We start from the raw sequence: 17,991 nt of genomic DNA, 5'->3' as shown, positions 1-17,991 counted from the left end.
AGAATAGCGGGGTATTAGCAGGAGGGTTAATGATAACAGAATAGCAGGGTATTAGCAGGAGGGTTAATGATATAAACAGAATAGCAGGGTATTAGCAGGAGGGTTAATGATAACAGAATAGCGGGGTATTAGCAGGAGGGTTAATGATATAAACAGAATAGCAGGGTATTAGCAGGAGGGTTAATGATAACAGAATAGCGGGGTATTAGCAGGGGGGTTAATGATAACAGAATAGCGGGGTATTAGCAGGAGGGTTAATGATAACAGAATAGCGGGGTATTAGCAGGAGGGTTAATGATAACAGAATAGCAGGGTATTAGCAGGAGGGTTAATGATATAAACAGAATAGCAGGGTATTAGCAGGAGGGTTAATGATAACAGAATAGCGGGGTATTAGCAGGGGGGTTAATGATAACAGAATAGCGGGGTATTAGCAGGAGGGTTAATGATAACAGAATAGCGGGGTATTAGCAGGGGGTTAATGATAACAGAATAGTGGGGTATTAGCAGGGGGGTTAATGATAACAGAATAGCGGGGTATTAGCAGGAGGGTTAATGATAACAGAATAGCGGGGTATTAGCAGGGGGTTATTGATAACAGAATAGCGGGGTATTAGCAGGAGGGTTAATGATAACAGAATAGCAGGGTATTAGCAGGAGGGTTAATGATATAAACAGAATAGCAGGGTATTAGCAGGAGGGTTAATGATAACAGAATAGCGGGGTATTAGCAGGGGGGTTAATGATAACAGAATAGCGGGGTATTAGCAGGAGGGTTAATGATAACAGAATAGCGGGGTATTAGCAGGGGGGTTAATGATAACAGAATAGCGGGGTATTAGCAGGAGGGTTAATGATAACAGAATAGCAGGGTATTAGCAGGAGGGTTAATGATAACAGAATAGCAGGGTATTAGCAGGAGGGTTAATGATAACAGAATAGCGGGGTATTAGCAGGAGGGTTAATGATAACAGAATAGCAGGGTATTAGCAGGAGGGTTAATGATAACAGAATAGCGGGGTATTAGCAGGGGGTTAATGATAACAGAACAGCGGGGTATTAGCAGGGGGGTTAATGATAACAGAATAGCAGGGTATTAGCAGGAGGGTTAATGATAACAGAATAGCAGGGTATTAGCAGGAGGGTTAATGATAACAGAATAGCAGGGTATTAGCAGGAGGGTTAATGATAACAGAATAGCGGGGTATTAGCAGGAGGGTTAATGATAACAGAATAGCAGGGTATTAGCAGGAGGGTTAATGATATAAACAGAATAGCAGGGTATTAGCAGGAGGGTTAATGATAACAGAATAGCGGGGTATTAGCAGGGGGTTAATGATAACAGAATAGCGGGGTATTAGCAGGGGGGTTAATGATAACAGAATAGCAGGGTATTAGCAGGAGGGTTAATGATAACAGAATAGCGGGGTATTAGCAGGGGGGTTAATGATAACAGAATAGCAGGGCATTAGCAGGAGGGTTAATGATAACAGAATAGCTGGGTATTAGCAGGGGGGTTAATGATAACAGAATAGCAGGGTATTAGCAGGAGGGTTAATGATTACAGAATAGTGGGGTATTAGCAGGGGGGTTAATGATAACAGAATAGCAGGGTATTAGCAGGAGGGTTAATGATAACAGAATAGCAGGGTATTAGCAGGAGGGTTAATGATAACAGAATAGCGGGGTATTAGCAGGAGGGTTAATGATAACAGAATAGCGGGGTATTAGCAGGAGGTTTAATGATAACAGAATAGCGGGGTATTAGCAGGGGGGTTAATGATAACAGAATAGCAGGGTATTAGCAGGGGGGTTAATGATAACAGAATAGCGGGGTATTAGCAGGGGGTTAATGATAACAGAATAGTGGGGTATTAGCAGGGGGGGTTAATGATAACAGAATAGCAGGGTATTAGCAGGAGGGTTAATGATAACAGAATAGCAGGGTATTAGCAGGAGGGTTAATGATAACAGAATAGCGGGGTATTAGCAGGGGGTTAATGATAACAGAACAGCGGGGTATTAGCAGGGGGGTTAATGATAACAGAATAGCAGGGTATTAGCAGGAGGGTTAATGATAACAGAATAGCAGGGTATTAGCAGGAGGGTTAATGATAACAGAATAGCAGGGTATTAGCAGGAGGGTTAATGATAACAGAATAGCGGGGTATTAGCAGGAGGGTTAATGATAACAGAATAGCAGGGTATTAGCAGGAGGGTTAATGATATAAACAGAATAGCAGGGTATTAGCAGGAGGGTTAATGATAACAGAATAGCGGGGTATTAGCAGGGGGTTAATGATAACAGAATAGCGGGGTATTAGCAGGGGGGTTAATGATAACAGAATAGCAGGGTATTAGCAGGAGGGTTAATGATAACAGAATAGCGGGGTATTAGCAGGGGGGTTAATGATAACAGAATAGCAGGGCATTAGCAGGAGGGTTAATGATAACAGAATAGCTGGGTATTAGCAGGGGGGTTAATGATAACAGAATAGCAGGGTATTAGCAGGAGGGTTAATGATTACAGAATAGTGGGGTATTAGCAGGGGGGTTAATGATAACAGAATAGCAGGGTATTAGCAGGAGGGTTAATGATAACAGAATAGCAGGGTATTAGCAGGAGGGTTAATGATAACAGAATAGCGGGGTATTAGCAGGAGGGTTAATGATAACAGAATAGCGGGGTATTAGCAGGAGGTTTAATGATAACAGAATAGCGGGGTATTAGCAGGGGGGTTAATGATAACAGAATAGCAGGGTATTAGCAGGGGGGTTAATGATAACAGAATAGCGGGGTATTAGCAGGGGGTTAATGATAACAGAATAGTGGGGTATTAGCAGGGGGGGTTAATGATAACAGAATAGCAGGGTATTAGCAGGAGGGTTAATGATAACAGAATAGCAGGGTATTAGCAGGAGGGTTAATGATAACAGAGTAGCAGGGTATTAGCAGGGGGTTAATGATAACAGAATAGTGGGGTATTAGCAGGGGGGGTTAATGATAACAGAATAGCAGGGTATTAGCAGGAGGGTTAATGATAACAGAATAGCGGGGTATTAGCAGGAGGGTTAATGATAACAGAGTAGCAGGGTATTAGCAGGGGGTTAATGATAACAGAATAGTGGGGTATTAGCAGGGGGGTTAATGATAACAGAATAGCGGGGTATTAGCAGGGGGGTTAATGATAACAGAATAGCAGGGTATTAGCAGGAGGGTTAATGATAACAGAATAGCGGGGTATTAGCAGGGGGGTTAATGATAACAGAATAGTGGGGTATTAGCAGGGGGGTTAATGATAACAGAATAGCGGGGTATTAGCAGGGGGGTTAATGATAACAGAATAGTGGGGTATTAGCAGGAGGGTTAATGATAACAGAATAGTGGGGTATTAGCAGGGGGGTTAATGATAACAGAATAGCGGGGTATTAGCAGGGGGGTTAATGATAACAGAATAGCGGGGTATTAGCAGGGGGGTTAATGAAGTGAGGTCATCTCGCGTGATCGTCACCGGAAGACCACCTTCAGTTGTACAGTTTTGTATGTACATGATATACCTGCATATATACAAATTTATTTTCAAATATTTGCTTATTTCATTTTTTACTGTTTTTTGAGGTTGCACTTTATGTAATATGTCTGTATATAAACACATTTCTGTTCAAATGTCCATTTATTTACAATGTTTTGGTTGTGTAGATGCTTTATATGACGTTCCTGAATAAACTATGACTTATAGTCAATTGTTTGTCCTTTCATTATAATATTTATGTTGTATTTAACATGCAGTCAAATTGTCCAGTCATGGTTGTTCTTGGTATGCGTATAAACACGGTCGTTCTCATGTTAAAATGCTGATAGCTAACGTAGTGAAAGATTAATAGATTAATAGACTGAGACAGGATAGTATTTTCAGAAATTCCCAGCCGAGGACCTGAAGATATTTTAGAAAAATAGAATTTTATTTGTATTTAATAATATTTCAGAAACATATTAACATATATTTTAACATAAATTGAATTATATTCATTTTTAATTATATTGCAAGATATTTTGAAATCTATTCTGATTGATCTGAGGTATTACCCTGTAATAGACAAGAGGAATAAGAACCTCTCTATATAAATGTAAAATAATGTGTAACATACAGACCATGGGCACTATGTACTAATATTACTTACGCGTTCGTAAATACTGCAAATTCGCAGCCTCCGTCCTTCGTAGAATTTTTGCGTGCAATGTACTAAACAGCTCTGTAATAGGGGGAGACCTGTGCTGACTCTGCTGGCGTATTCTTAGTGCTGCAGGAAGAGGGCAGCACTCATCCAATACCCGCCTGTCAGTCATGGCAGTGACACGGAGAGGTGGGAAAGAGGGTGTGTGGGCTTTTCTTCTCTCTGAGTGGCTGAAGGACGGGTCTTGGGGGGATTGCTAGCCCTATAAAATAATACTCCACTGTTTCCTCAGATCTGCCCTTTTAAAAGACGTACTGGGAAGTACGGGAGCTCGGGTCAAGAGCTGGGAACAGCCGGGACCAAGAGAAAACCGGGAACAAAAAGAAAATGGAAAGTAAACTTAATATTAGTGGGGAACCCGTGGGCAGACCCCCTGTGTAGTTCTAGGGTAGACTGAGGAGACGGTCAGAGTAGGACGGAGACCCGGGCCGTGCGGCTAGTGTGCAGCACCTTTTATTTGTAGTTTTGTTACTGTGTTTTATTTTCCTTTTTACTTTCGCCTTTGGTTTTTGAATTATTGTTTGAGCACTTGTAAGTGCACCCGCACTTGTTCTGTACCGCATCTGGTATTTCCGTGGTTCTGTTTTTATCATCGCTGGTAGGCAGACCGCGGTGAACAGTGCCCTCTGCGAGCTAAAAGAAAAAAATACACCAGGCACAAAAACACTGGGCACCTGTGCGGTGCTTCAAGTACACCTTCTGTCTCCTGTGTGTCAGTGAATCACCCACCACCCTTCCACAAGCTCTTTTTCGTGAACTAGTGAAATATCACCACAAGTTTACGAACAGCATAAATTTCTGATCATTATAGGAGAGATCGGAATTTACATCTCATTAGAAATAGATTTGCCGAAAGACATGATTTAGAACTTCCTTCTGTCAAAGATAAATGAGTGGCATAGTGAAGAGACAGAAGCAGTAGCAAATATAATAGGATGCAGCTCTGGCTTCTGAGACTCTGACCTTGATGCAACTGTGGAACCGGCCAAGAAGAATAAAAAAACAAATTTCCACAAAGACAAAACTGACCTGATAGTGAAATGAAAAAAAATCAAGAAATATTATTTCCACTTCACAGGGCCAAAAACATTAAGAAAAGAAACATGGAAAGAAATAACTAACAACATTAATTCACTGGGACACTAAGCGACAAACACTTGATATTACAAAATGGCATGAGGATTATAAAAAAGAAAGCAGCAGAAAATAAAAAACAAACAGGACAAACTGAATGTGATGCGTTAAACACACGCAGACCCTGAGCACAGAGAAAACAAACAGGACAAACTGAATGTGATGCGTTAAACACACGCAGAACCTGAGCACAGAGAAAACAAACAGGACAAACTGAATGTGATGCGTTAAACACACGCAGACCCTGAGCACAGCGAAAACAAACAGGACAAACTGAATGTGATGCGTTAAACACAGCGCAGACCCTGAGCACAGCGAAAACAAACAGGACAAACTGAATGTGATGCATTAAACGCAGCGCAGACCCTGAGCACAGCGAAAACAAACAGGACAAACTGAATGTGATGCGTTAAACACACGCAGAGCCTGAGCACAGAGAAAACAAACAGGACAAACTGAATGTGATGCGTTAAACACACGCAGAACCTGAGCACAGAGAAAACAAACAGGACAAACTGAATGTGATGCGTTAAACACACGCAGACCCTGAGCACAGAGAAAACAAACAGGACAAACTGAATGTGATGCGTTAAACACACGCAGACCCTGAGCACAGCGAAAACAAACAGGACAAACTGAATGTGATGCGTTAAACGCAGCGCAGACCCTGAGCACAGAGAAAACAAACAGGACAAACTGAATGTGATGCGTTAAACACAGCGCAGACCCTGAGCACAGCGAAAACAAACAGGACAAACTGAATGTGATGCGTTAAACACAGCGCAGACCCTGAGCACAGCGAAAACAAACAGGACAAACTGAATGTGATGCGTTAAACACAGCGCAGACCCCGAGCACAGCGAAAACAAACAGGACAAACTGAATGTGATGCGTTAAACACAGCGCAGACCCTGAGCACAGCGAAAACAAACAGGACAAACTGAATGTGATGCGTTAAACACAGCGCAGACCCTGAGCACAGCGAAAACAAACAGGACAAACTGAATGTGATGCGTTAAACACACGCAGACCCTGAGCACAGCGAAAACAAACAGGACAAACTGAATGTGATGCGTTAAACACAGCGCAGACCCCGAGCACAGAGAAAACAAACAGGACAAACTGAATGTGATGCGTTAAACACAGCGCAGACCCTGAGCACAGAGAAAACAAACAGGACAAACTGAATGTGATGCGTTAAACACACGCAGAGCCTGAGCACAGAGAAAACAAACAGGACAAACTGAATGTGATGCGTTAAACACACGCAGACCCTGAGCACAGAGAAAACAAACAGGACAAACTGAATGTGATGCGTTAAACGCACGCAGACCCTGAGCACAGCGAAAACAAACAGGACAAACTGAATGTGATGAGTTAAACACACGCAGACCCTGAGCACAGCGAAAACAAACAGGACAAACTGAATGTGATGCGTTAAACACACGCAGAGCCTGAGCACAGAGAAAACAAACAGGACAAACTGAATGTGATGCGTTAAACACAGCGCAGACCCTGAGCACAGCGAAAACAAACAGGACAAACTGAATGTGATGCGTTAAATACACGCAGACCCTGAGCACAGAGAAAACAAACAGGACAAACTGAATGTGATGCGTCAAACACAGCGCAGACCCCGAGCACAGCGAAAACAAACAGGACAAACTGAATGTGATGCGTTAAACACAGCGCAGACCCTGAGCACAGCGAAAACAAACAGGACAAACTGAATGTGATGCGTTAAATACACGCAGACCCTGAGCACAGAGAAAACAAACAGGACAAACTGAATGTGATGCGTCAAACACAGCGCAGACCCCGAGCACAGCGAAAACAAACAGGACAAACTGAATGTGATGCGTTAAACACAGCGCAGACCCTGAGCACAGCGAAAACAAACAGGACAAACTGAATGTGATGCGTTAAACACAGCGCAGACCCTGAGCACAGCGAAAACTAACCAACACGTAGATCGAAAAGAAAGGGTCCCAAAAACAGAAAGCATAAATAAAACTAAGCTTGTTTCTATATATGGAAGTTTACCATGGGAAATCTGCACGGTAATTCAGCAGTTTACCATGTTTGTACTCGTCTGTACCCTGATCATGCTTCCCTATGCTTTCAGTACTTTCATTTAACAATATCGCAGACTCTTTAGTTTGAGTCGATGTATATTTTAGTTGTGTAAAGGAATAAAGTACAGAATGTAGGCTTCGCAAGTAAATACTTTTCATCGTAACTGAGTTGTCTATAAATGACATAATTAATTACTGAGAAGAAAAGGTTTCAGTTTGTGTTTAAAGAACTCTGCAATGATTTGTTTCCGTGCTTCCCTTCCATTATTAATGTAAAGCTTAAAATAAAACACCTTCAAATATAAATGAAACCAAAACAAAATGTATTTATTTGGTTTCTTTTATATTTGAAGGTGCTTTATTCTAAAGTAACTAAAACCCTGGAAACGTTTAAACTGGAAGTCTCAGATCCGAACAGCCAGTTGAATCTACGCCAGTGAGAGGCATGCGTAAAATAACAAAACTGCATATGAAAGTAGTTTGAAAGTAGTTTGCAGCCATGAAACTGAGTTATGGGAATGAAAATGACTTTAATACATCGCGGGTAAATCTACAAAGCCACAAAAACCTACAAAAAGTCAAGATACAAAAGAAAAATCAATGATACATAGAGCCCAGTGAGACTGTCCCAGTATACCCCAGGATTCTGAGAGTAACTTTGGACAGACACAGTCTCCATATTAAGGTCTGTTTAAAAGGTATAGAATAACATTTAATAAATAAATAAATAAATAAATAAATAAATAAATAAATACACCTTTAGGGAATAAAACCAGATTTTATTTTTACTTTAAAAAGTCCCTTTCTTCTTAAGTGGACAAGCGGTTCTCCACATTTGTAACAATGTAGGTGTGACAGACAGCCTCCATATACCTCCCACAGTACCGATCAATAGCTTGTGCTGAGCTGAGTAGATATAACTGCAGCCAGGTGTGCTCTGTAGAAGTGGAGCAATGCAGTAAACACACATACCCAGGAATCACATGTTAGTTTCACATTGAACGTGACTGAGGGACACTGCAGCTTTGAGAACCGCATTAACTTTTCTGAGAGAGAATGTGGAAAATACCAAAACAAACAGTAAGAAAAACAGAAATAAAGGAAACCCACCTGCAAGCAGAAGGATGAGGAACCCCCTCTCCCCCATCACAGCAGACTCTGCATTAGAAAGAGAAGACTTTCTATTAATCACCTTCATAGAGGGAAAGCTACAAATATAAAAAACAGCAAAACAAAATAACAATAAAAACACAACACTCAATAGAAACATTGTTATTTATTTATTATTATGATTAGTCCTATTTGATGACCAGTAGGAGGACTATATCAGATTTCACTCAGCACATGGTGTTCCAGGTGCTCTCCCATCAAAGTACAAACCAAGCCCAACCTTGCTTAGCTTCTGAGATGAGGCTTACTCAAGATGGTATGCCTGATGTAACAGCTGATAAAAATATTACTAATTAGCATCCCCTAAACAAAAGGGGGGTGTGAACAAAAACTGTCCATTAACTAATTGTAACAAAAAAACGGTTTTCAAACTGTAAATGAAATGTTCAACTGTAATAATGAACCAAAATAAATGGAAGAGAGCACACCACTTAGAGCCCACTGGTCAACAAAAGCCATCATGTCGCCAGCGGACTCTGCGTTGGCGTGCTCTAAAGTAACCCGGGACCGGACCAGGGCCCTGAACATGGCTCTGCATTCAAATAGACCCTCCCCCGTGATCTTGATAGGACCAGGGCCCTGAACATGGCTCTGCAGTCAAAGAGACCCTCCCCGGTGATCTTGATAGGACCAGGGCCCTGAACATGGCTCTGCAGTCAAAGAGACCCTCCCCGGTGATCTTGATAGGACCAGGGCCCTGAACATGGCTCTGCATTCAAATAGACCCTCCCCCGTGATCTTGATAGGACCAGGGCCCTGAACATGGCTCTGCAGTCAAAGAGACCCTCCCCGGTGATCTTGATAGCACCAGGGCCCTGAACATGGCTCTGCAGTCAAAGAGACCCTCCCCGGTGATCTTGATAGGACCAGGGCCCTGAACATGGCTCTGCATTCAAATAGACCCTCCCCCATGATCTTGATAGGACCAGGGCCCTGAACATGGCTCTGCAGTCAAATAGACCCTCCCCGGTGATCTTGATAGGACCAGGGCCCTGAACATGGCTCTGCAGTCAAAGAGACCCTCCCCGGTGATCTTGCGCTTCCTGGTCTTGTAAATTGCCAGTTTAGCAAGAGCCAGGAGCAGATTCAGCAGGAGGTCCCTCCTTGTGGCGGAGCCACAAACAGGGTTCCCGAAAATAAAAAGGTGGGGGAGAAGTGTAGCCAGAACTGCAGCAGGAGGTTCTTCAGAAAGAGGAGGAACGGGGTGCAGCCTGGTGCACAAAAAACAAATATGGAACATCGACTCAGATTGACTGCAGAAAGAGCATGCGGCGTCCGAGTCGGTGAAGTGACGCAGGATCTCTCCTGACACAAGCGCTCCGTGCAGCACCCTCCATCCTAGCTCCCCGGCTCCTCTAGGGATCATCGGAGAGTACAGGGCCTCCCACTGGGGACTCGCCCTCCGGGGGTTGAGGGGGTTCCCGCCAAGCGGTGTCTCGGTGGGAGACAAGGGCAAGGAAGTGGAGAGTGTGGAGCACCGTTGCGTACACGGCTCTCCTCGACACGGAGCGGAGGGGGGTCGAGGAGAAATCAGAGATCCTGCTCAGGTTGTTCTTGAGGGGAGGCTGAGGAGGATCCAGCACCTTTGGTTCGATCAGCAGGACTGGAAAGCCAGGGGTAGGGAGGGAGATTGCCTCAAAAAACAAAAACAGACCAAACAAAGTTAAAGGTAATTAAAATGAATTAAAATAAGAAAACAGGGCAGAGCAATGTGCCGCCCTTCCCCCACTCTGCACAAGGCAGAAGCAGGCAATTAAACTAAAATATAATTTTTAAAAAGTTTTGTGATTAAAACTACAAGTAAAATTAAAAGAAACAAAAGAAAGTGCTTTATAATTAAAAATTTAAAAACTAACAAATCAAAAGAGTTTCAATGAAGAAAAAAATCGAAACAAACACAGGAAAACAAAGGAGAATGGCTGCTCTCCTGCACTTGGAAGCAGTGCATGTACAGGGAGAACAAAAGAAAAAACACTGACCCAGTGGTTCTCAATCCTGGTCCCCGAATTGAACTAATAATTTGCCTAATCTGATCTTTTTAATTATTTTAAACAGATGGAGATTTCAATTTAGGTATAAAATTGTATAAGGAAATTAAATTCTCCAACTTTTTATATGCTATACTATTTAAAAAGTCAAATTAAGCTCATTATTGGTTCAAAGTAAAAAGATTTAGAAAATTTAAAAAAATGTTTAAATAACTGTATAACAGGGCAAGATCTGTGTGCTATCTGACGCGTGCATGATCCTGCAGGGGGAGGTCTGTGTTTGTTATCTGACGCGTGCATGATCCTGCAGGGGGAGGTCTGTGTGTGCTATCTGACGCGTGCATGATCCTGCAGGGGGAGGTCTGTGTTTGATATCTGACGCGTGCATGATCCTGCAGGGGGAGGTCTGTGTTTGTTATCTGACGCGTGCATGATCCTGCAGGGGGAGGTCTGTGTTTGTTATCTGACGCGTGCATGATCCTGCAGGGGGAGGTCTGTGTGTGCTATCTGACGTGTGCATAATCCTGCAGGGGGAGGGGGTAGAGAGCCCAGTAAGATCCACTTGTCAATCATGCCAATGACATGAAGAGGTTGGATGAGGGTTGAACTAAGAATTTGCTTAATTTTAATTTTTTAATTGTTTGGTTTATAAAAGGTTGGAAAATTCAAGTTCCTTATACAATTTTATATGTAACTTGAAATCTCCAACTGTCTAAAATAATTTAAAAGCTCTGGTTAGGCTAATTCTTAGTTCAATTATGGGTTCAATTAAGTAATTGAGAGCTCAGTTGAAACACACCCCAGACAGACACAGGGCTAGTTGAGGACCGGAGTTGGGAACAACTGCTCTAGAGGAATTATGACTTTTTGACATCACTACTGTGAAATTATAACTTTTTTTCACAATGGCTCAGGAAGCAAATATAGCCTTGTATTTCTTAAATAATGTGCTATGATTTGTGTGTATAGTTCAGTAGTATTGAGGACGCTATTTGTTAGCTGCGGCTTTAATGACGCTTTCAACACCGTTCCATCCTTGCACAGCTACAGGCTGCGCGTGTTCCTGCCAGAAATCAAATCTCCCGTCGAGTGAGCCAGAGAGAGCGAGAGTTGAGACAAGCAGCTTGCAGCGAATGGAAGAATTATTCAGTTTTCTATTTAAAATACTAAAAAAAACTCTACAATATAAAAGTACTATATTTCACAAAGAAGCCTTGCCTTCATTATGAACTACGCGAACACCTACAAAGTCTTTTGGCTTTCACTATACTAACAATATAATCATCTTCAGAAGCGTAGAATTGTGATTGTCGTTCCATCACTACAGAATAGGGAACATGTTTCACCCGGTTGCGTGTTTCAAAAGCATGTTTTTTGGTGTGTGTTGATCGGAGACATGGAAAAGTAGTATTAACTTGAATACTGAATATGCATTAATTAAATAAAAATGTAATTAAATAAAAGATTAGATGACCTAACTAAATAAAATACTATTCGCTCTGTTATCTGCATAACAATATGATTCCACTCTAAGCCAAGCTGTTTGAGACACGGAATCAAGCTTTGTAAAGATCCAGTCAGATCATTACTGTGGTAATAATTGTAAGTGTTTTTACACATGACTTTCCTGGTTTTGTTTCTCCTATTGTTTAGCGGACTGTCTCGTATGAATTGTTTGAATTTCACATTTATTAGGACATGTCAATACTTTACAATGCTTTTGTATTTAAAATGGCAAATATGATTTTAAAGAGTAGGGGGTTACTTAACTCGTTGTGTTTGAGATTTTTAAAGACGAGTCAAGTTTGTAATAGGCGTTGTTCAAATCTGACTCCACAGTTTTGCAGCTCCAGAACACCGCTGCTAAGCTGCTATCATGCCGCCCGCACTGTGACAATCAGGCGCTTTATACATCAATCACTAACTCGATGACAATTAAACTTTAAAAAAAAAAAAACGTTTGCCTGCAACAGACATTCATATATTAATATACCGAATCTACTCCAGGTGAATCACTTTTACTAGGAATACGTTTTAACCAAACGCGATGGCAATAGACAGAATAGGGCTGTATAATGACAAAGAGACACCCCCGTCTCTCGAATGATATCATCTGCAGGACAATAAAAATAACAGTACAATAAGAAAGCGGTTTACGCTCTGGCTCTGATTTATACCAGCGCGTCTACCCTTCAGTGCACGTTTCTAGCATGTTATTTACTTATCTAATTTGCAATCCCTTTTCTATTTATCTGATGCATTCAGTACCAAAACCTGACTGGACGTCAAAAACAGAAAAAAGGAAAAACGAGTCGAGTTGTGCTGCTGCCCTGGAACCCTGTGAGATATATTGATCAAATAAACTGCTTCACACCATCAGTCACTTATTGGGTTGTTATGCGATGGAAATTAAAATGTACAATGAAGCAAACAATACTATATGGAATACACATCATCAATTATAATGATTTCGTTTCACTATGTTTGCATAAAGACCCAATATTGCACTTTGAAGTATTGAAAACATCTGATTTGAATGTTTTCTTGGCAGGTTTGAGTAGGGTAAGCAAGGCTATGCAAAGCACAGCACATCCCATCGACCAAATGACTTTTTATGCTGTTACAGATTGAATATATTTCTACACTTTATATATTTTTTGAAGAATTCCTGCTCAAATGACTCCCGCATTTAACCCTTAAACAGACTTAAACAGAGTAGGGCTGTATAAGAAACACATATGCATCAAAAACAATACAAAATAAAAATATTAAAAAGCAATACATCTTAATAAAATAATAATAGTAATAAATAATATTGTTGTTGTTTATTTCCTATAGAGTAGTAAACTCCTTCTGCAAGAAGCAACTATAAAGCTAATATGTTTAACATGGGCTATTGAGGAAACTGCCTCCTTAAAATCTATATTTAAAACCTATTGAGACTTTCTCATATAAACATGCTGCTGTTTTTAATGGATATTTAGTAATCTACGTACAGACAAATACATCTAGATAATGTTTTTGGAAAGTCTTACCTTAGACACAAAGCAGTGTCAAAGTGTTCTCCCTGGTCTGAAACCCGCTGACACTGTGACGCTCAGCTTAGACATGCTGTGATATACTGAGCATGATGGGTGGAGACAAACAGCACAGCCAGTGACGTCATTCAGTAAGCAGTGATAGTCACGCCCATTTTAGAAAAGGTACACGTTTTATATATATTTTAAAATATACAGCAGCACCAAACATGATTAAGACAATTACCCCATTATATGTGCTTCAATACATTATAAAATGGCACACAACATGATTCAGACAACAGTGTAGATATGAAATAGAAAATTTAAACTATCTAAGGAACAAACGAAATGATAATCTGCAAAAAATAAAGCCTCTGCGTTTATACCTTCGTCCGATGTACTTCAATCCAAATAGTTCAGCTAAAGAGGCGTCTGCTTTGTACCCGTGTGAGGCTCGCTGCACTGTACTTGTGTGAGGCTCACTGCACTGTACTTGTGTGTGGCTCACTGCACTGTACCCGTGTGAGGCTCACTGCACTGTACTTGTGTGAGGCTCACTGCACTGTACTTGTGTGAGGCTCACTGCACTGTACCCATGTGATGCTCGCTGCACTGTACTTGTGTGAGGCTCACTGCACTGTACCCGTGTGAGGCTCACTGCACTGTACTTGTGTGAGGCTCACTGCACTGTACTTGTGTGAGGCTCACTGCACTGTACCCATGTGATGCTCACTGCACTGTACTTGTGTGAGGCTCACTGCACTGTACTTGTGTCAGTTGTCATCTTTTCTATTTGAGAGAGATAGAGGTATCAGGACGTGAGTCCTGTCACTGTGAACAGCAGTTCATTAATTACATACAGTGCAGAGGTGTGCTTATTTAGTTTATTTTTTTTTTTTTTTACAACATTTGCACAATTATGTAAAAAAGGTTATTTCCTGTGGCGGAGTGAGATTTCAAAATGTTAGAGAACACAGTTTTTTTTATGAATAAACACGTTTTTACAATTCTCACTATTACAGGTTTGCTTCACCAGAACGCTGTCGGGAGATACGTCTTTAAATTAAATTGCTTTACACGATCAATCACTTATTCAAAAACATTTTCAATTTTAAAATTATTTTGCATGAAACAAATACAGATTGAAATGACAGAATCAATTATAATTTAGTTTGCATAAAGACCCAGCATTTATCTTTTTGACCAGCATCATGTGTTGCACTATTGAAAACCTCTGATTTGAATGTTTCCTGAGCTCGTTTGATCAGGGATAAGCAAGGCTGTGCAAAGAGCTAGATGCAATGCAATACAACCTATAGTTATAGAAAGCCTTTCTGTACTGTTCCATAATTCATCTTATTTAATTGTATATTTTGTTTCAGAAAATGAACTTCACAAAGGACCAAAGAAATTCAAAACCATTAACGTGGCACCAAACCAGACTCAACCAGTTCCCCTATGGTTTAATAGCCACAGCTGTTTATATGATACAGTGGCAGCAAACATTGTTCAGACAGTTCCTGTACATTTCAGTATCCTTGCTTTTTGATATACAGTCTGTTATGTTTAGTGGCCTATTACAGCAGTGGTTCTGAACAGCCGTCAGGTTTTTATTAAATTCAATGCTCAGTCACACAGACTCTCACCCAGGCTGGGGAAACTCTAGCCCTTTGAGGCTGCCCTGCAAAGGAAGTGGGGCAGGTGGATCTGGAAGGCCTCTCATGTCTGGACAGGTAACGAGCATGAGCAGGAGATCCATGTAGTTCTCTGCAGATGTCGACCTGCAGATGCTCCCATGGCCCAGCCTGCCACTCTACTGGGAACAAGGGTGCTGGTGTTGGCTGGCTGGCCTTACTGCTAAGGAGGCACTAATAGCTCCACATCCTGGTCAAGATTTGGCCACCAAACGGTATCCCTACAGCATTGTTTGAGCTTTACAATGCTCAAGTGTCCTTCGTGTGCCATGCATAGCACCCGGGCCAGAATGGCCTCCACATGAGACAAGATCGGTGTGATGCCCTGACCGGAGAGATTGTACCCCACAAACAACCTCTGGAACCCCAAACACACATTTCTCCACATTAAGCTCGCCATGATGCAGGGCCAGCTGGTGAAAAACTTGCTTCACAACAGGCGTCATGCTGAAGCTGGGCAGTGCCGTGCACCACAATGTCATTGGGATGCCCGCCAACAGGAAGGTCATCATTTTTTGGAAGCAGCTGGGCGCAGAGCAGAGACTGAAAGGCGTGCATTTGTATTGAAAGAACCCCATGTGGGTGACGAATGCTGTGAGGTCCCTGCTGGTGGGTGCCAGGGGCACCTGGAGACAGCCTTGGCGCACGTCAAGTTTGCTGAAGACTGTAGATCCATGGTGTGGCAGGGTGAGGAGACGTGCACATGAAAAGGGGGAAGGGCATAATGTATTGTTTATTTTTAGAGCGGGGTACCCCTCTGTGCAATTTATTATTTTGTATTTGTTTTGTTGTATTATTATTATTATTATTATTATTATTATTCATTTATTTGTTTATAAATATGATGGTGAAGCCGTATATTTTGTATTGTTTGGCAGCGTGGATGGGAAGCCCCATCCACATTAAAAACCTTGTGGTAATGTGTGGCTGTTGGCTAGTGTGTTGTTAAACTAGTCGGCAATCACATGCAATTAAAAAACTCATGCAGATTGTGGCGGAGGGATAATAGAATAATAACTAGGTAGTTAAACCCCTCGGCCGCTCGGGTATTTGTCTGGCACAATGGCCTTGTTAACAGCATGCAGGTCAACACACAAGCACAGCTCCCCATTCTTGCATTCAATCACTAAATTGGAAACCCAGGGCGATGCATTGATGGGCTCAATAATGTCCAAATCCAAGAGACGCTGCAGCTCCTGGGAGACCTGGTCACAGAGGGAGAGGGGGACACGCCGCAAGGGCTGAATGACGAGGGAGACCATTGTATCGACTGTAGGCTGGTGTACAATTTCAATGAGACAGCAGAGGCCCTCAGAGCTGGATATTGATGAGAAGGAGCTGAGACATGAAAAATATCCAAACCGGCCGAGCGAGATGAAAATCCAGAGCCTGAAGCAAGTCTAGTGCCGTCAGGTTGGCAGCAGCAGCTGAGACGTAGAAGAGGGCAGAGGGTGCAGCACACATCTTGAAACGCACTGGCAGACAGACAGTCCCTATAACAGTGATGAGAGTGTGGCCATACCCAGAGATGAGATGGTAGGTTTCTGCAGAGGCACATGAGAAAAAAAAAAAAAAATCTCTCATAAGAGGATTGTTCAGCAGCGACATTACAGCGCCTGTGTCAGCCAGCAGTGGAAGCAGCACATCACCACACAGAACCACGTTGTTTGAACACTATTGATTTCTGCAGCACAGAATCAATAGAAAGGGTGCAGGGCGTTCTGAGCCAGGCGGTGGAGAAGGCGGTGGAGCCTGCCCTGAGCGGCACCAGCGGGAAAAATGGTTGTGTAATGCGACACCAAACATAACACAGGCACTCTTGTACCTGACCACCCCTGCTGGTTTGTGCTGCTTGGGGTGGCATTTGTGTCCCATGTTGCCTGACCCAGACTGCCTGCTTCCTTACTGGAATCCCTGAGTGGATAAGCACCCCCTCTAACAAAACAGTCAATAGATTTTAATAAGGAAGCCGCCCCTCAAGTGCAATGGCACTCCAGTCCTTATCCATGTATAATGCACAGTGACTGGGTGGGATATCTGCTCTTCATTGCACCTCTTCAGTGGGTTTCTGCAATGCTGACTGTCCAGACAGGGATCACACTGAATGCTGTACCAGTCTCTGCACTCCTGATGATCTATTCAGGTTAAGAACATGGTTTAAAATCCCCCTGCCCCCATTGTAGAGTCACTGGAGTTCGACCTTGGGGCTTTATTTGGACCTATTTGGGCCCAGTATCAGTCTTGCTAATTCTGTAGAAACCAACTTGCTCAACACATGACCTGTACTGGAACCCTGTTGCCATGGAGACATTCAAATCTCTCTGCAGTAACAACAGGTGTGCGCTGTAGCCCTGCTAATCAAATCAGATGTTTTAACTACTGCAATGTGAGCAGCTCAGTTAAAGAAATGAAAAAACAAAACCACAGCAAAGTATATTTGCGGCTTGGTTATACAAACACAGCATGATCGCTGCACTGCATATATTTATACAAACACAGCATGATCGCTGCACTTCATATATTTATACAAACACAGCATGATCACTGCACTGCATATATTTATACAAACACAGCATGATCACTGCACTTCATATATTTATACAAACACAGCATGATCGCTGCACTGCATATATTTATACAAACACAGCATGATCACTGCACTGCATATATTTAT

At 42.1% G+C, this 17,991-nt stretch overlaps 1 protein-coding gene across 1 annotated transcript in view; it reads right to left on the bottom strand.

Annotated features, from left to right (window-relative positions):
- The window catches only part of LOC131721188 (C-type mannose receptor 2-like), a 47,733-nt gene extending 34,052 nt beyond the window's left edge, over positions 1-13,681 (bottom strand). Inside the window, exons 1-2 of the mRNA XM_059014518.1 lie at positions 13,639-13,681; positions 8,556-8,603 (exon numbers count right to left, since the gene is read on the bottom strand). Coding sequence (XP_058870501.1) covers positions 8,556-8,592 — 37 coding nt within the window. The 5' untranslated portion in view covers positions 8,593-8,603; positions 13,639-13,681. The remainder of the gene's footprint in view (positions 1-8,555; positions 8,604-13,638) is intronic.
- Positions 13,682-17,991: the final 4,310 nt, after the last annotated feature.

Source organism: Acipenser ruthenus, chromosome 48 (assembly GCF_902713425.1).
Source record: "Acipenser ruthenus chromosome 48, fAciRut3.2 maternal haplotype, whole genome shotgun sequence".
In the NCBI taxonomy this organism is placed as follows: Eukaryota; Metazoa; Chordata; class Actinopteri; order Acipenseriformes; family Acipenseridae; genus Acipenser; species Acipenser ruthenus.
This window is presented reverse-complemented; position numbering and strand designations above follow the sequence as displayed.